The 20003-nt window shown below is 48.0% G+C and overlaps 1 protein-coding gene across 1 annotated transcript in view; it reads left to right on the forward strand.

The window, feature by feature from the left end:
• SH3PXD2B (SH3 and PX domains 2B) overlaps nucleotides 1–3874 on the forward strand; it is a 91462-nt gene extending 87588 nt beyond the window's left edge. The window contains exon 13 of the mRNA XM_004587423.2: nucleotides 1351–3874. Within this exon, the coding sequence (XP_004587480.2) occupies nucleotides 1351–2868 (1518 nt within the window). The 3' untranslated portion in view covers nucleotides 2869–3874. The remainder of the gene's footprint in view (nucleotides 1–1350) is intronic.
• The last annotated feature ends 16129 nt before the right edge of the window (nucleotides 3875–20003 follow it).

A 20003-nucleotide genomic window follows, 5' to 3' on the forward strand; every position in this document is an offset into this window, starting at 1 on the left:
TCCATATGCTCTGTTTTCCTCTTTGCTTGTGCTTCTTGGTTCTTCTCAACATTGTCTTGGCCTTCGGAATGGCAGTGGAGTCACAGCATTCTAGAACTACCATAGTTCCTCCTCCAGACTGTCTTCAAGACTCATGATGATGATGATGATGATGGTGCAGGAACCTACTCTGTGCCAGGGTCCTCGTCTACTTATCTTATGTACTTAGCCTAGCTAATCTTCCTGCTGATGTGCCTGGGAAGCAGTGAATGATGACCCAGGTACTTGGGTTCCTGCCGTGTGTGAGACCAGAATGGAGTTCCTGGCTCCTGACTTTACCTTGCCTGAGCCCCTAGGGGAGCAAGCCAGCAGATGGAATCTACCTCCCTGTCTCTGTATTTTCACTTGCCTTTCAAATAAATAAAATGAATCTTTCAGTCCTGTGTCATCAGCATCCCATATGGGTGTCAGTTTGTGTCCCAGCTGCTCCACTTTGGATCCAACTTACTTCTGATGGCAATGCTTGCACCTCTGCCACCCACGTAGGAGACTCAGGGGAAGCAGGGTTTGGCCTGGCTCGGCCCCAGCTATTGGCAGTCAATCCAGAATGAACCAGTAGTTAAAAGAGTTTCTCTCTCTCCGACTTGCAAATAGACAAACATTTACAGATAAATAAGTAAAAAGTTAAAAGATGAGTTTATTTTGGTGCAGAACTTTGAAATTTGTGTATATCAGGGAGGAGCCTCAAATAGTTAGTGTAGTTAGTGCATGGATTTCAGAAAGCTTTTGCACCAAAATAAAATTACCTTCGAGTTTCCTTTTCCACGCACTTTTTGAAGTCCACTCATCTGCGCCTTTTGCTGGGTGCTTCTTTAAAACTAGCAGCCATGCTGCTGCCCTGAACCCCCCTGGGTTGACCTACAGCTATATGCAGGCCCAACAGAAGGAAGTGGACCACAGTGGTGGGGAGGGGCTGGCTCGGAGTCGTGAGGTGAGTGCCTGCCAAGGCACCATCCTTGTGGTATCTCTGAGAGTCCCTGGTAGATTACACTGCAGTGACCCAGAGAAAGGACTTGTTCAAGATTGGCCCTCCTCTTCCCTGCTCACTTTCTCTGCTTGACCTTTTCTCTCACATGAACCACCTATCCTCAAGTCCTCATCTTGGGGATGGCTTCTGAGGGGATCCAGGATGGGGCAAGGCCCTGCACCCCACGACAGATGACCCTGGCACATGGGAACATCTCTGTGGCTGGCTTCCACAGATCTGCAGCTTTTAGAGCTTGGAGTATAGGTGGGCACTCCCACACCCTGGAGTGCTGTGGTCTCGGCACCAGACCCCCCCTGAGTGTTTCGCCATGTCCTGACTTCCAGGTGATCGAGAAAAACCTGAGCGGCTGGTGGTACATTCAGATTGAGGATAAGGAAGGCTGGGCCCCCGCCACCTTCATTGACAAGTACAAGAAGACCAGCAATGCCTCGAGACCCAACTTTCTGGCTCCCCTGCCCCATGAGGTGGCCCAGCTCCGGCTCGGGGATGTGGCTGCCATGGAGAATAATACAGGAGGTGACGCTGTGGGGCCCTCGCGGCCCCTGCCTGAGGCACCGCACGGGGCCATGGACTTTGGAATGCCCTGGTCCAAGGACTGGAAGGGTGGGAAGGACATCCTGCGGAAAGCGTCTTCAGACGCGTCTGCGTCAGCGGGCTATGAAGAAATCTCCGACCCAGACCTGGAGGAGAAGCCCAGCCTCCCTCCTCGCAAGGAGTCCATCATTAAGTCAGAGGGGGAGCTGCTGGAACGCGAGCGGCAGAGGCTGGAGCAGCTCCGGGGCTCTTCACCCAAGCCCCCGGGTGTGATCCTGCCCATCATACCCGCCAAGCACACACCTCCAACCCGGGACAGCAGGCGGCCGGAGCCCCGACCCGATAAAGGCAAGCTGTTCCAGCTGAAAAATGACATGGGGCTGGAGTGCGGCCACAAGGTGCTAGCCAAAGAGGTGAAGAAGCCCAACCTCCGGCCTGTGTCCAAGTCCAAAGCCGAGCTGCCACCCGATGAGAAGCCAGAAGCCGCAACCCAGAACCCCTTCTTGAAGTCCAGACCTCAGGTTAGGCCCAAACCGGCTCCCTCCCCCAAGACGGAGCCACCTCAGGGTGAAGACCAAGTGGACATCTGTAACCTCAGGAGTAAGCTCAGGCCCGCCAAGGTCCCAGAGAAACCCTCCGTGGACGGAGAGGGTCTTCAAGATGCAGCCTTCAGCCGAAACTTCCTCCCAGGAGGTTCCCAGGATAGGCCGGGTAGACCAGAGGGACTCAACCCAAAGGAGGCCGTGTGCAGAGCTCCTCTGAGGTCAGCCAAGACCTCGGACCCCATACCCAAGGCTGTGCCTGTCCCGCTGCAGGAAACTCAGCAGCAGAGACCAGTGGTCCCACCCCGGAGACCTCCCCCGCCCAAGAAGACCTCCTCAGCCTCATCCTCCAGGCCCCTCCCAGAGGTCAGAGGGCCACAGGGTGAAGCCCATGATGGTAGGGCTGCACCCGGCCCAGGCCGCCCTTTGCTTGTCCCTCCCAAAGCCAAACCGTTCCTCTCCAGCTCCTCGGGGAGCCAGGATGACATGCGAGGAGGTCCCCGGCCGGCTGCCGGCAGAGCAGGAGAAGGCAGAGAGAAAGCGGCCACCAGCACTGCCTTCGCCAATGCCGACAGCTCCAGGGACTCCATATACGTGGCTGTGGCCAACTTTGAAGGTGATGCAGACACCAGCAGCTTCCAGGAGGGGACAGTGTTTGAAGTCCGGGAGAAGAACAGCAGTGGCTGGTGGTTCTGCCAGGTCCTGAGTGGGGCGCCTTCCTGGGAAGGCTGGATCCCTTCCAACTATCTCCGCAAGAAGCCATAGGAGCCTGCTGCCCCCGACCTCCGTGGCTTGCTGTCTCTGCTGGTGACCTACCTATTTAATATGCCTCTTAATTTATCATTCTCCATGCAGCTTTGAAGGAAGACCCAGAGGCCTGTGGGTGCTTCCCTCCCACAGGTGCAGAGCTAGTCATTGAGACAGCAGGAGCCCAGAGAGTCCAATTCCCACCATCACAGCACCTGCTGCTGCAGGCTCCCACACCCTGATACCCACACCCTGGCTCTCTGTCTTCCACGTCAGTATCGCTGCCTTATCAGCCAGCGGCAGTAGGACAGTGACTGTCCTGGGTCCCCTGGGACTAGGTGAAACCTGGCCCTGAAGATGAACTCCAGAGAAGGTCTGTTTCTAGTGGCTTGTATGAGGCACAGCAATGGGCAGACCACATGGTTCATGAAGACTTGCTCTGACTCTTGCATGGTTCCCAAATGCCTGGCACTGGACAGAACTGCATCCTGTGGAAGCCAACTCTATGGCCAGGCCCTAGGACAGTGTGCTTTTCCTGAAGCCTCAGACCCATGAGCCTCTGCAGTCCAACCAGATGCAGTTTTACCAGGAGCAGCCCCGGAAGGCCACCCTACATCCCATCCTCCAAGATGGGACCCTGATCCTACGTCACCTCCCTACCACAAGTTCCTGTCCATGCATGGCTTTTTAATAAGCTTCCACACCCCTGACATGGGATGTTTCACTTTTGTCTTCCCTAGGCAAGAGTTGTTACAAAAACGACTCTTTGCTGAATAGCCAGTAGGTGCCAGGCACTGACTTCAGCACTTGGCATTCATGGCGCAACCCCCCCCCTTCTAATATGCCCATTTTAAAGATGAGGATACTTCAGCCCAAAGGCACACTGCTAGGAAGAGGAGGAGCGAGGATTGGAACCCAGTTATGCCAGGCTCCACTGCCTGAGCTCTTCTCCCTGAAAGAGGAAAGCAAGAAGGGATCTGGCCTGACACCAAGAGGTATCAGGTGACTCCCGATGGTTAGGTGAGGGGTTTACTGCTCTCAGACCTCACCAGCCCTCCAGCCCTTTTGCACCTGCTTCTCCATGCCAGGGTCAGCTGGCAGTTGGCACAGAGCCCTATTCCGTGCTCCTATGCTGGTCCCCTGGGGGATGGCACTTGCAGCCCAGAGGGAGCTGAGGTGGTCTCATGGCCAGCCCTGGTGGCTCAGGGACCAGCACTGTCTCTCCAGCAAAGCAAGCATGGCAAGCAGTGACATGTGCCCTACAGGACAGGGACCCCAAGGCCAGGTAGATTTCTGTCCCTTCCAGCTGTGGCCTCCTGGCCTGCTGTGGTATGTGTAGAATAGTTTTCTTCCTTTATTTTTCATGCACACTCCTGTATCTGGTTTCCCCCTGAGAGGAACCCAGGGTACTCCTTTCACTCATTTTGACAGATGGGGTTCACTGAGGCATGGAGAAGTGCTGCATGGTCATTGCAGAACTTGCCAGAAACTGCAGGTGCTAGCTTCCAGCACAGAACTCTCCCCCTGTGAAATAGGCTACATGGAGGAAGGGAAGGGTTAGGACAAAAGCCCCCTCCCTCTCCTACTCCGCGGCCCCTCCCAGGGATCCGCAGCTAACGTCCTTGTGACCACAAAGCCAGCCTTCCACGGAAGTGCCAAAGATCTCTGTGCACACAGCCTCTCCTGTTGCCCCACGCCCCGGCGCCTGACACATAGCTTTTGACTGCTTTTGCCATCTCCAGAAGCCTCTTGGAGCCGCTTTGCCTCAGCAGCCCCTCAGCTCCCACCCCAGAGGCTCCCCCATAGGGGGCTCCTGTCCCTTCCTGGTTCCTGGTGCTCAGGCCTTGTGGGAGGAGCTCCAGCCCAGCCCTGTCAATAGCATAGCTTTTCTTGAGTTTTTGACAGACTTGGGTTCCTGAGTTTTTGATGTTTGCAAAGCTGTTAGGTGGCATTTGATCACCTTTCAAAGGCAAAACTCAACATGGCTTTGGCCGATTTGCTTTCGGCTTTCAAGTGTTTTGTGAGCACATCCTGTGCTCGGTGCTAAGACACACCAGGGGGTGTGTGTGGCTTCATCCCTGGCTGTGACCTCGGTCAGTCGACTCCCCAGGCAGAGTTTTTCCTTGACCTTGCTCCCTCTTTCCCAAGGGCCAGCTGGGTGGACTCTGACTGATTCTGCCTCCCTGTGAGCAGAATATTTTCCTGCCAAGAATTGGTGGGCAGGGGTGGGTGGGTACTGTTGTTGTTTTACCCTTGGATTAACACTCTGCTGATGAGAGCTGTAGGTACTGAAGCCACATTCCTCGTTTCTCTCCTCGGATCACGTCTGTGGCCACAGGATTTCTGCTGCCATGATGGACACTTGCCCAGCCGTTTGGACTGGGTGATCTTGACAGCTGCCCATGTTCCTGCTGTCCCTGCCTGGGAACGTACGTACCTGCCAGCCCAGCTGCGGTCCCTAGCCTGTGGGCAGTCAGTGGAACGAGTCGTGCAGCTTTCTACCTTGGAGTTATCCAAGACCACAGCAAGAGCTTCCATGCCAAGCACCAGGCAGGTTACTGGTACTTCAGCACGCTCCCTCCTTCAATGTCAGTCCTCATAATAACCACATGAAGTGGACAGGCTCAGCCCCAGGGTGTCCTAAGAAAGTTGAGTTTCAAGGGGCGGGGCACATGACCAACCCCGTTCCTATAGTGACCATGCCGCGGCTGGTACTCCAGAGTTTGTCTTCCTCCCCCCGTGACATTCCCTGCACCATCTGCAGTGAGATGTTCACGGGGCTTTCAGGGACACAAGTGACTCTCCCTCTGGATTCAGGCGAATGTCCTCCACCTCTCGGTCAAACATTCTGGTAGATCACAAGCCAAATTTCAGCCCAAGAGGGGACAATGGTGGGGCCTTACTTCCCTTACCTTTGCTTGTGAGCTTGTGATACTTCGTTATCTTCCATCCTAGGGCAAAAACAAACAAACAAAACCAAACATCTTGTGGTGCCACTTTTTTTGGAGGTGGGGTTGCAGAACCCAAGTTTTAGAACCACCGCTTGATAAAATGAGCTTCAGTGCAAATGTTAGACTTAGAATCTATCTTTGCCATTTGTGGGTTTATGTCTTCCCAGGCTGAGACCTGGTAAAAACCCCTTATCCTCCCAGGAAATTGCTGGACTCTGTACCAGGTTTGCAGTAAGCCTTTTAAGCCCCTTCCACAAAACCTCCTCCCTCTAACAAGTGGCGAGGTCAAGTTCTTGCCCTTAAGGCTTCCCAAAGCCCACTAGGGATTTCATGAGCAGGTGGTAAGTGAAGAACACACTTCACCACATCGAAGTGAGTGTCTGTAGGACTCAGGAGAGACCTTGTGATGGGGAGTAGACAGGTGAGCATGCAGTCCCTGCGGGGGTGGGAGAGAGGAGGGAACAAGGAGTTGCTCCTGAGCTCAAATCACTAACAGACTAACCTCTTCAGAGATGAGATGTCTATCTATGGCTATGTCCAGGTCTCTGAATACTGGGGTCAGCTATCCTCTCCCCTGGAAGGCCTTGTCCTTTGCTTCTGACTGTGACAGTGGCCCCCTTGCCAGCCTCAGCCCCTATGTGACCCTCCCCCCCGCATCACTGGCTGTTTGGGCTCCGTTTACAGCAGACAGCTAGACTGCCACCTCCATGGGTGTGCGGGAACCTTTTCTGCACCCAAAGCAGTTACTCCTAACGTGAGCCAAGCTCTGCAGTCTAGGTTGCCCACTGCCCAGGAGGATCCCAAACAGAGCTGCCGAGTTAAGGCCAGGGATCCATGATCCCAATCTACACATGAGCTACTTTGAGCTTCCTTCATCCAGGCTGGACCATCCAGGTCTGTTGGAGTGGGGTTGTCCGGTTCCTGGTGCTCCCCTGCTGAGTGCGTTGAGCCCCTCATCATCCTCATGCAGCATCTCACCTTCCTCCCTGCTGCTGCCCTCCACTCCAAAGTCCACCTCCTAGGCTCCTATCAGGGATGAAGGGCTCAACCTCTTTGAACTTCAAGAGGCATTCATTTTCAGATCCCCTAACATATAGAAGAAGATGCCCTCACTTGATAGATGGCAAAAATAAGTGATGCTCCGATACCTGAGCTGGCTGCATTTTTACCCCTACTGGATATTGATGCCTTTGTGTTCATGTCATTAATAGACACACTCCGTCACAGGGTGGTGATGAGCCTTAGCCACCACCCATGTGCCCTGCTTCAGGCACCCACAAAGGAACTAGTCCATTTCTCACATCTCTCCAGGAACAGTCAGCCCATTGGCTCACAGAGTGATGCCAGAGATCCCTGGATACTCAGCACGTCTCATACCCTGCCGGCAGACTGACCGGCTCTGCTGGTAGTTTTTGTTTGCTTTCAACACATAGAAAAATACCTGAGTTTATGTACTGTGAGGGGGAGGGTGTCAGCAATTAGCTGTAGCATATATAGACTTATGCATACTTTATCATTAGACTTTTCTTTCTTTTTTTTTTTAATAAAAAAAAAAGTGCTTGACTGGTTTCAAGCTTCATTGTAAAGATGGAGTGGCTGTGGTTTTTATTTGACTTCAGAGAGGATGTGTCGCTTTGTGACCCCGGGGTCTTTGGAATCTTGGAAGGGAAACTGTGCAAGTTTCGTTTGGGCATTGCCCCAAAATATGGCTAAGTCATCTCAGGACCCAGTGCACCTTTGTTCCCTAAGACACTCAGAAACCCAGGGAGTTCCCTTTTTTGGGGTGGGTATCCCCCATTTTCTCACACGCAGCTACCTTTGCGCAGCTAAGTCGTCTTTTCGGGATAAATTTGCCACAATAAGCCAAAAGTACCAGATACAGTGAAAGACCTAGGAAGTACTTTTATTCCAGCAGGGTAGAGATGGGAGCGGAGTCAGAGGGAGAGAGACAGAGGGGGAACGTCTCCTGCCACGGTGACAGGAGGGGGCTGCAAGGGAAGGCGGGGGGCAAGAAGAACACAGGGGAAGGGAGTAACACACCAAGGGAAGTGACACGGAGAGAGGAGGGTGCCTGTTTTTATGGCAGGAGAAGGCGTCACGGGGCTTTGAGGCATTGGTGGGTTGGATTGTCAGGTACAGACGGCATCATGAGGTTACAGCAGATTGGTGGACAACCAGAATGGTGCGAAATTTGTGAGCCATGGGAAAGGGGAAGCAAATATCTAAAATAGTACTGAGTTCAAAATGGCGGGGGCTTTCAGGGCCAATGTTCAAGTCACTCCTCACACCCCGTATCATCTTAGCCCTGTGCCTACAGGTGGGTCACTGCACATGTCCTGTTTGTTGATGGACACTCATGTATTAGGAACTCCACAAAATCACCTGTTCACAGGAGGTGGAGGACATTGGTTGAGCCAAGTCAAAGCCAACCTACCATGGAGACTTCACCTTCTTGAGGAGAAACAGGAAGCCAGCAGGGTACCCCAACAGAAGGTATGCAGATGGGGAATACAACCAACATTCATTCTTCCTTAGAGTCCAACATCTCCAAGAATATGACAGAGGAACTTCAGAAAGTTCATGGGAACCTAGAGTCAGCACATAAGTGTATATTTATGCAGACAGCTTTGAAATGCATGTGTTGTTTTTTTCCAATTCACATTTCCCATGAACTTTTTGAAAGACCCCTGTTGGACCTTGCCTAGGAATAATGGTCATTAATGTCATCTGTTTAGTTCTCAAAAACTGATAGCACTGAATTATAAAAATAGAACTTGCAGTGGTGTGGGCTTACAAGAGTGGACGTGGGAGCAGGATGGGAACTATACAGGACAGGAACCAAGCTTCACTGTGTTGGCCTTATTTTATGCTGGTGGTCGCATACTCTACCCCATGACCTTCCTGCCAGATTCACCAGCCCCATTCATGCTGTTTCAGAAATGTCACAGCTAAGGGCCAGCATTGTGGTACAGTGTATTAAGCCACTGCTTATGACAATTATATCCCATATCAGAGTCCTAGTTTAAGCTTCAGCTGCTCTGCTTCCAATCCAGCTTCCTGCATATGTGCCTGAGAGGGAAACAGAAGATAACCTAAGTACTTGGATGGAATTCCTGGCTGCTGGCTTTAGCCTGGCCTAACTTATTGTACCTAATCAATAAGTACATTGAAACAGGTGTTCTGTGGACACAGTTTGATAAATGCTAAAAAAAAAAAAAAAAAAAAAAAAAAAGTAAAAATTTAAAAATTACAGAACTGGGGCCCGGCGGCGTGGCCTAGCTGCTAAAGTCCTCGCCTTGAGTGCCCTGGGATCTCATATGGGCGCCGGTTCTAATCCCAGAAGCTCCACTTCCCATCCAGCTCCCTGCTTGTGGCCTGGGAAAGCAGTTGAGGACGCCCCAATGCACTGGGACACTGCACCCGCGTGGGAGACCTGGAAGAGGTTCCTGGTTCCCAGCTTCAGATCGGCGCGCACCGGCCTGTTGCGGCTCACTTGGGGAGTGAATCATCAGACGGAAGATCTTCCTCTCTGTCTCTCTTCCTCTCTGTATATCTGACTGTAATAAAATAAATAAATCTTTAAAAAAATTTTTAAAAATTGCAGGACTGATAAAAGTATAAGCAGCCTCTTCTATAACATGATGTCTGGGGCTGACAACATGGTATAGTGGGTTAAGCTTCCACCTGCGATGTATTCACATCCCAGCTGTTGCAGTTCCAATCCAGCACCCTGCCGATGTGCCTGGGAAATTGTTAGTGAAGGATGGCCCAAGTGCCTGGACTCCTACACCCACAAGGGAGAGGCAGAAGAATCTCCGGGCTCCTGGCTTTGGAAGAGCCCAGCCCTAGCTGTTGCAGCCATTTGGGGAGCAAACCAGAAGATGGAAGATTCTCTCTGAATATATGCCTTTTAAATGAAAATAAATTTTTAAAAACCACAGTGTGAGTGCTGTTTACATTTATTTATTATTATTAAAGGTGAAGGAGAAGATATACTCGTATGCAGTTTCTCGGATGCTTAACTATAAATTCATTCCCAGAACATCCATCACGGGCTGTGTGTCATTTAATAGATGGAAGATTTCTTACATTTCAGCTCCACCTCGGGTTCTGTTTGAACTCCAACCTTTGCCTAACCTTAGCTAGTTCTTTAACTTTAATTCTGCTCGGACCTCTGCCCTCATCACAACTTGTCCTTTAATGCTAACCTAAACAGTGTCATGACTACAGACTGTCTGACAGGAGAGCTGCTCTGGGACCACAAGTGTCCCTGTAGAGCTCCATGAATGGATTTTCCCATTATGAGATTGCCAATGCAGGCTGCCGGGAGTGAATTTTTCTGTCCTGACACTCATCTTCCTTTAGAGACATGTACATTAATGGCAGTGTGCATAGCGTTTCATTTAATGAAGCCCAGGCTCACCTCTTGAGACCCAGCTCTGTCCTCTAGTTCCCTTTCAGCCATGTGGAGAATATGCTTCTACAGTAGAATGACAGTAGTGCTCTTCAGTCAGTTCCCCTGAGTACTGATCAACGTGAAAAGTGGGGCGTGTGCAGTCTACACATGCATTACTACGTGTATGTATAGGAAAGATGAGTTAATAGGTGTGTCATATACGGTGTTGTTAGTGGGAGATTTGTGCCCCATTTCCTCTGTTCATACAAACAGAGCTTTATTAGGGTAATCCTTCAGTCCTCCTTTTGCTCCCTACAAAAAGAAAAGGAATTTTCTAGATGGTTGGGACTGGGGAGCAGGAGCCAGGCAGGTGTGTTCCCTCTACTGTTTAGGATATCATGTCCAGGAAACCTGCCTTCCACTCAGCCCAGAGGCTGTCTTCCCACACAGCAAGGGGGCTGTGCGTTTCAGGGGTGCCTACGACTGGTTTAATGGGCATGTCTAATTCTGGATCTTTACAGGGCATCACACCTAAACCAGATTCTCCCACAGCTCTTTCAAGAATAAAGCTAAGATTTAGAGATTTGGTGTAATAGCCATCAAGATGCCAATGGCATTTTCAAAGAAATAGGAAAAATATCCTAAAATTCATATGCAATCATGAAAGACCTCCAAAGAACCAAAACAATCTTAAGAAAAAAAAAAGGCTGGAGGCATCATAAAATCTCATCAGAACCAAATTTTACAGTTAACCAAGGTGGTGCAGTACTGGAGAAAACGGACCAGCTGAATAGAATAAAGAATTCTGAAGCCTGTACATCCTTTAACATAGGCACCAAAAATAGAGTGGAAAAGGAAGAGTCTCTTCAATAAACAGCACTGGGAAACCTGGGTATCTATATGCAGATGAATGAAAATAGATTCCTATCTCTGACCATATCCAAAAACAGACTCAGAAACAGGCCTTGAGCCTAGTGGTGAAGACACCAGGTAAGATGCTCCACCAGTGCCAGGGCTAGATTCCCGACCCCAGCTTCCTGCTAATACAGGAGAGGCAACCGCGAAGTTCCTGCCACTCGGGTGGGAATCCTGGATTGACTTCTTGGCTTCCATCTTCAGGCCAGTGAGCCAGTAGATGTAATCTTTCCCTCAAAGCAAATAAGTACAAATTTTGAAAAGAAAATGTGCTCTTGCTATATTGTGCTCCTGCCCTGTCACTGTGCCAAGCACTGAGAGTGAATACCACACAGCTGGAGGAACATCTTTATACAGCCAGCCTTCTCATGAGCAGTGTGTCCTGGGGCTGCAGGAGCAGATAGAAGGTGTAGGGGTGGGTGTGTGGGTGTGTGTGGGGGTGTGTGTGTGTGTGTGTGTGTGTGTGTGTGTGTGCGCGTGCTGGAAGATATTTGAGAACAAAGACTTACTTTTCGGGTAGGGTGGGGGTGCTGAAGGAGGCTGGCTCCCCAGTAATGCAGCAGCCGCAATACCAGAACACCCAAAGCTGCACCTGGAACTTTTCTTCCCAAGACTGATGATCGGAAAAATAACAGAATGGCGATTTTAAGCAATTGAGTCAGTTATCTTGCATACTGTCGTGTTAAAGCCAACAGGAAGGAAGAGCTACGGGCAGAAAATAGGGGTCTTGGTTGTTTTGTTGTTGTTGTTGTTTGAGAGTCAACACTGCATTTATTTTAAAAGCAGAGTGAGAGAAAGAGGAACACAAAGGTGAAAGGAGAGAGACAGGAGTCTTCCATTCAGTGTTATACTCAAATGCCTGCAAAAACCAGAACTGGCCCAAGCCGAAGCCAAGAGCCAGGAACCCGATCCAGGTCTCCCACATGGGTGGCAAGGGACCTAAGTATTTAGATCATGTACTGAAATACAAGGCACATTAGCTGGAAGCTGAACCAGAAGCAGAGTAGCCAGGGCTTGTCTCACACTGGTGTCCTGATGTAGGATGTGGGTATCGCAGGAAGCGGCTTCACCGGCTGTGCCACATACCTGTTCCCATATGGTTGTCTAATTTGCATTTAATAGTGCTCTCTTCCCTGGATTCTGGAAGCCACCATGGTGTTCTTATTTCAGTTGGTTTTAATTGCTCTCAGGTAGTGTATTCCTTTCACAAAGGTGTGTTGCCAGCACTTAGAGTGAAATGTATTATCCTGCCTGTTCAAAATGTGTGCTGGCCAGTCTTGTGGAGCCTAGATGTCTCCTTCAAACTATCAGGGGTTGTGCTGAAGCTGCATCCCTTATTCCCTAGAGCGTAGGGCTCCACTATGACTCCATGCTCCCGTCATCACAGGGTCTGGAGAGCTGGGAGGTAAGGGTTTCTTTTTGTCGTTGCCTGCTTTGGAAGGCTGCAGAAACACTGAACTCGACCCAGCTACAGCTCTGAAACACAAAATGTCCAATGTGCCTGGCACTTAAAGTGTTTTAATTACTCTTCACTTGCACAGGATCAAGTCTAAGCCCTTGAACTCAGCACACAAAAAGCGGTCTGTTCAGGTGTAGTAAGCATTGTACTCAGGCGCTTAGCAGACAAAGATTTTAAAAACCACTGCCTACTGTCAGTGCAAAGAAACAACTCAAACAGATTTACTAGGAATAAAATTTACTGTTCAAGGAGATTGAGTCAGACATAGCCAGATCAACGCAAATAATTGTTGAGGCGTGGTTTCCTCCTCTTTCTTAGCTACACCCACATGGGAGACCCGAAAGAAGCTCCTGGCTCCTGGCTTCAGATCGGCTCAGCTCTGGCTGTTGCGGCCGCTTGGAGAGTGAATCATTGGACGGAAGATCTTCCTCTCTGTCTCTCCTCTCTGTATATCTGACTTTCCAATAAAAATAAATCTTTTTTAAAAATCTAATCTCCATTCAGCTCACACAGTCAGTGCATTATCAGGTCAGGATATAGAAAGTTCTCAATGGAGTCCAGAAAATTATTTTGAGGGCAAGATTTTGTAGTGTCTCTTCAACAGAATCCTCTGATATTAGAATTAATCCCAGTTATCCAGAGAAGAGTACATCTGCTTCTTTGTAGCCTAGAGAAAAGACTCAAAACAATGGAAAAGTTCCATGGGAAGATCCATCCCTGTCAGATCAAATCCTTTCCTGAGCTGCAGCTTTCTGTAGTTTGAGCCCTTGAAAAGTCTCACCTACCCTTCCTGGAAATAGACTATGCTGCAAATGATCAGGACCGGGGACTTTATCTTCCCAGGCAAAAATGAATAGCGTGATATTTCATCCCAGCTTGTTTCTTTTTTTCCCCTGAGATTGATCCCCTATCAAAACATAAGTCTCCTTGCCATGGTTCTTCAGCAAGTGAAAATAATGCCTCAACAGAACCAGCTGGAGCAACCAATCTCCCTTTTGCTATGTTTTAACTGCAACATTGCTCTTTAGTAGGCAAAGGGGATGTTTTCAGCCCTACAGACCGGCTTCCTGGCTTGCTGTAGCAAGTCTTTTCCATGATCTCTAGCCTGTACTCATGTCAGCATTGCTGCCAACCTTTCCATCTTCCACATGTCCACGCTTCTTGCCTGAGACTTTACACTTTTTCCTGGGACTTTGCACATTCATTTGAGACAGAATGTGCTTCCCCACTCCTTGACTTCTTTTAGTCAATGAGATGTTGGCGAAGGGACACGACAGAGGTCACAACCTGTGTTTGTGCAGTTGACCTTCTTGCACCAGCGTCCTAGCCGTGAGAGGAGTATAGTCTGTCTAGGTTACAGATCCAAAGAAGATTAGCGATGTCTGAGGCAGACCTTGACTTAACCCTTGGCCTGGAATGAAGTCCAGCTGACCACAATTGATAGCAGTCAGTGCTAGCTGACCAGAACACACATAAGGAAGCATAAATCATTTGGAAATAATTTCAAACATATACATTAATCTAAGAAGCATCATTATCTAGATTCACCTATGCTAATTTTTTCAGAAGCATTTGAAAATTTCACATATCAGGCCTTTGGTATCCTAAACACACGCGCACACACACACACACACACAGAAGTTGTCAGCTTTAGAAAATTTCATATTTGTATATTCGTGGTCTACCATTCACATCCCAGTTATAGCAATGGACTTGATAACGTTCTTTATAGAACTTTGTCTCTTTAGTCTTCCATCAACTGAAAGTTTCTGAGCTACTCTTGACTGTCACGACCTTGATATTCACAAAAGTACAGCCTCTTCCCCTTGTTTTGTTAGTCAGTGTCCCTTTTTTTGGCTAACATTTCCTCCTGAGTCCATTCAAGCCCCAGATGAGGCAGACACTTAGTGCTGACCCAATTTGCCTTTGGGGCTGTCTGCATCCCATAGCAGTGTCTGAGTTCAAATCCCAGCTCCACTTCCAAATCCAGCTTGCTGCTAATGTGCACTCAGGTTTGTAACACTGACTCTTTAGGACTTGGGTCCCTGCCACCCTCCTGGAAAACATAGACTGAGTTTTCAGCCTGGGTCAGCTTTGGCTGCTGGAGGTATTTGGAAATTGAAAAAGCAAATGGAAAATCTCCTTCAATCTACTTCTCTCCAGTCTCTTCCTTTCACATTACTAAAATAAATAATTACAGAAATAAGTTTAAGTTGCCATTTAAAAAACAATACTGGGGCCAGCACAGCGACTGAGCCGAAAATGCCATCACCTACAATGGTGGCATCCCATATGATCATTGATTCGGGTCCCAGCTATTCTGATTCAGTTCCCTGCTAATGTACCAGGAAAAGCAGAGGAAGATGGCCCAAGTGCTTGGATCCTTGCACCCATGTGGGAGACCCGGAAGTTCTTGTCTCTTGGCTTCGGTCTGTCTCATCCTGGTTGTTGTGGCTGTTTAGGGAGTAAACCAGCACATGCAAGTGCTTTCTCTTGCTCTCTCATTCTGTGTGTGTGTGTGTGTGTGTGTGTGTGTGTGTGTGTCCCTCTTTATGTAACTGTTTTTCATGTGAACAGCAGTAAATCTTTTAAAACTTTTAAATCATAAACCCAACACGATAGCCTAGTAGCTAAACCCTTGCCTTGCACTCACCGGGTTCCCATATGAAAGCCGGTTCATATGGGAGCTCTGCTTCCCTTCCAGCTTCCTGCTTGTGGCCTGGGAAAGCAGTGGAGGATGACCCAAATCCTGAGATCCTGCACCTGCATGGGAGAACCAGAGGAAGCTCCTGGCTTCTGGCTATGGATTGGCCCAGCTCTGGCCATTGTAGCCACTCGGTGAATGAGCTAGCAGATGGATGATCTTTTTCTGTCTCTGTAAATCTGCCTTTATAATAAACGTAAATTTTTAAAAAGCTTTTAAATCATTTGATCCATGGCTGTTCCCCATTTTTCTTTTGTATAGTTGCTATTTTTCTCTTATAGCAAACACTCAACAGGGAGATTTTTTTTTTAGGCCATGAAAATATCCATCTTCACTTCAAAATTTCCTATACATATTTAGCATTCACTGAAGATTTTTGCCTTACCAATTTTCACTACTACAGGTGGGAAGTGACGTTCCAATTGCAGCATTGTCTCCACATTTACCAGTTGGCATCCACACCCTTCTCTTGTACTTACTTATCTATTTGTATGCACTCATGGATTCCTATTATCCTACTATTTTCACTTCATTTCCACCCTTAATTATTTGGGGGCTCGAACTGACCTCGATTTTTCCGATGACAGCCCCCTCAAGCAGGCCCCCATGTTCTTGTAACGTGTTCCTACCATTTTTAGTACTTCCTATTTGAGAGCATCACAGATGCTCCAGGCTCATTTTGTACCTTCTTTCCTTCATCCCTGGAAATCTCTGTGTCTCAGGGAATGGTGTCACAGCTGATGACCTGGGTGCTGGATAGAGATAGGCCGATTGCCATGTCACTTCTAGACACACAGTCATCTGCACACAGGCGTCCTTAAAAATAAATGCACACAGAAGCATATTGTTAGGGATTGCACAGGATTTGGCTCCCCCAACTCAAGCAGGTGCTTAAACCCTGATGTTAATGATTGATGGATTGAATATGGAGACTCTATCTAACAGTGACAGCTGAGAGGTGGGAGGTCTTTCGATCATTGCCTTTGATGGCAGATCTCAGGAGACAGTTGGTTACGGAAGCTGTGTTCACCCAGCTTGTCTCTCTGCTTGTTGTCTTACCATCTGATAGTTTCATGGCACTCTCACTGCCACGGCCAGCTTTTACCACACCAGATCAATGAGGTTGCCTAACCCTGAACTCAAAACTGTAAGCTGAAATAAATTGTCTCGTGTCCAACAAGCTGCTCTGGATGTTTTAGTCCAACTAAGAAAAAAAGAACTACCAACACATATGTAAAAGCATATGCATGCAAGGACATAGCTGTGTGTATGCAACATACGGGAACACATACATGATAACATATCTACACACTCTTTTTTTAAAAATTTATTTATTTTTATTGCAAAGTCAGATATACAGAGAAAAGGAGAGATAAAGAGAAAGATCTTCCATCCACTGGTTCACTCCCCAAGTGGCCACAACAGCCAGAGCTGAACCAATCCATAGCCAGGAGCCCAGAACCTCTTCCTGGTCTCCCTCGTGGGTGCAGAGTCCCAAGGCTTTGGGCCGTCCTCGACTGCCTTCCCAGGCACAAGCAGGGAGCTGGATGGGAAGCAGGGCTGCTGGGATTAGAACCGGTGCCCGTATAGGATGCTGGTGCATGCAAGCTGAGGGCTTCAGCAATTGGGTTATTGTGCCAGACCCGATCCTGAATTTTTTTTTAATGTATTTAAATTTCTTTTAAATGTTTCCAATGAAAATAAAATAAATCTTTAAGAAATTTCAGGATCTGTTTGCAAATTCTAAACTCTAACTTTGAGCGAAACTGAACATGCACACAAAGGATGTGCTCCAAGTTTCCTGGATTTGACATTTCCTTTTTCTCTTACAATCATTTGCGATGCTACCCATTTGACTTAATCTTCCCTCTATTTTAGACAGTTTTTGGTCTTTTTTGCATTTGTGAGGGTTTGTATGTGGTTTGTCCCACAAAGCTCATGTGATAGAAGTTTGGTTCCCTGCTGTGGTTGTGTGGAGATGGTGGGGCTTTAAGGGTGGAGGCTGATGGTAGTAGAGTTCTGCCTTCATCAACAAGTTAATGCTGGTCTGGCAGAGTGGGCTGGATCTCCCAAGAGTGAGTGCCTTCATGAGACCAGATCGTTACAGATCAAAGCCACCCTACACATTTGGTCTCTTCTGAGCCCTTCTGCCTCTCTGCCCTCCTCCTACACAGCTAGAGGGCCCGAACCAGAGCACCAGTATCATGCTGTTTGAACCCTCCAACCAACCAGGAGTATGAGCCAAATACATTCTCTGTAAATTATCCAGCCTCGGGGATTTTGAGCTAGGAACACAGATCAGCTTATACCAAGAGTCAAGCAAAAGAGTACAAGCAGAGAAACTCGCCCCTATATCCTTCTGCTTATTGCCCATGCCCAGTGCTCAGTGAATTTTACATAACCCACTTCACCTTTTTTTCTTATTTATGTTTCTTGTGTTTCCTTTAGTAACACCTATGTCTGTTTCTTATTTACCTCATTCTATATACGAAACATTTTACAGTTTGTGTTTTTTAATATACCAATCTTTGTTTTTGGAAAACACTCTATGTCAATTTGTAATATTTTTCTCAATTTGTGTGTGTGTGTGTGTGTGTGTGTGTGTGTGTGTGTGTGGCTGCAGAGAATCCAGCACACATGCCATAGTTGATTTAACCCATGTCTCTGTTTAAACATTCAGGTCATTTTCAGTATATTGCAGCTTCAAACAATGGAACAATAAATAACCTTCACCATGTATATTTTTGATGGAAGTGAATGGAAGTGAATCTTTGGGGTAAATTGTTGTAAATGTGCACATGTGATTTTCCCACATCTTTCCGGACCTCTGTGCTCGTATGATTTTGCATTCCCACCAACAGGACTTGAGAGCGCTAGCTTCTCATGCTCTTACCAACCAAGTGAATTCTTAAGGTCTGGTAGCTTTGACAACTGGTGGGTAACAGCATGATTCTAAAAATTATATTACTGGGCCCGGTACCATAGTGTAGTGGCTAAAGTTCTCATCTAAAACACAACAGGATCCTATATGGGCACTGATTCTAATCCTGGCAGCTCTGCTTCCCATCCAGCTCCCTGCTTGTGGCCTGGGAAGGCAGTCGAGGACGGCCCGAAGCTTTGGGATCCTGCACCCGCGTGGGAGACCTGGAAGAAGCTCCTGACTCCTGGCTTTGGATTGGTTCAGCTCCAGTTGTTGTGGCTTCTTGGGGAGTGAACCATAGGACAGAAAATCTTCCTCTCTGTCTCTCCTCCTCTCTTTATTTCCAATAAAATAAATCTTTAAAAAAATTGTATTACTGAGATGTAATTTTTATATCACAAAATTCACCCATGCAAACCACACAATTAAACATGTTTTTATAGTATTTTTACAAAGTTGTATAGTCATTGTCATAATCTCATTTCATTGTCATCATCCCTCACCATCCCTAGAGACCTCATACCCATTAACAGTTACTTCTCCCCTTCTCTGGCCCTAAGAAATCACTTGTCTGCTTTGTGACCCTGGAGATCTATTTGGGTCATTTCATATTTCATGTAAGGGCATCATGACAGGTAGTATTTTGCAGTTGGCTTCTTTCACTTAGGACAATGTTTCTAAGGTTCATCTGCATTGGAGCAGCATGACCAAGTGTTTCATTCTGCTTCATATCTGCCTGTTAATCCTTTCATCCATTGCTGGGTACTTGTGCTACTTCTACTTTTTTGTTGTCCTACACCCAACTGCCGTGATATTCATGCATCAGAGCATGTGTGCATGCCCGTTTGCCATTGTCTGGAGCGTTATCTCTAGAACTGGAATTTCTGACTCACACATAGCTCTGTGCTTGTCTTTTCCAGGCACTGCCAGATTGTTTTCCAATGCTGATGCGCCATTTTGTTGCAAGCCACATGTCACATAACAACACTTTGGTCAGCAACAGATCATGTATACCATAGTGCTGCCATGAGATCACAGTGGAGCGGGGCTTGGCGCAGTAATCTAGCAGCCGAAGTCCTCAACTTGCACATGCAGGGATTCCGTGTGGATTCTGTTTCTAATCCTGGCGGTCCTGCTTCCAACCCAGCTTCCTGCTTGTGGTCTGGGAAAGCAGTCCAGGACGGCCCAAAGCCTTGGGACTGTGCACTTGCATGGGAGACCAGGAGGAGGTTCCTGGCTCCTGGCTATAGATTGGCTCAGTTCCAGCTGTTGCAGCCACTTCGGGAGTGAATCATTGGACAGAAGATCTTGTTCTCTGTCTCTCCTCTCTGCATAACTGACTTTGCAATAAAAATAAATAAATATTTTTAAAAAGAGTACTCAGGATATTCTTTTATCAGTTAAAGCTGTTAAAGCTGACTTTTTAGCAGGGCCCTAAAGATTCACTTTTAGTTTTTATCAGAAAGTCAGATCTACAAAGAGAAGGGAAGACAGAGAGAAAGATCCTCTGTCTGCTGGCTCACTCTTCAAGTGGCCGCAATGGCTGGACCTGAGCTGATCTGTAGCCAGGAGCCAAAAGGTTTTTCTGGGTCTCCCACGCGGGTGAGGGTTCCAAGGCTTTGGTCCGTCCTCCACTGCTTTCCCAGGCCACAAGCAGGGAGCAGGATGGGAAGTGGAGCAGCCAGGACTTGAATCAGTGCCCATATGGGATCCTGACACATACGAGTCAAAGATCTTAGCCACTGAGCCATCGCACCGAGCCCAGGACTATAATTTTTTCATTTAATTTATGAATTTTTCACAGGGCA

This window comes from Ochotona princeps, chromosome 19 (assembly GCF_030435755.1).
Source record: "Ochotona princeps isolate mOchPri1 chromosome 19, mOchPri1.hap1, whole genome shotgun sequence".
Classification (NCBI taxonomy): Eukaryota; Metazoa; Chordata; class Mammalia; order Lagomorpha; family Ochotonidae; genus Ochotona; species Ochotona princeps.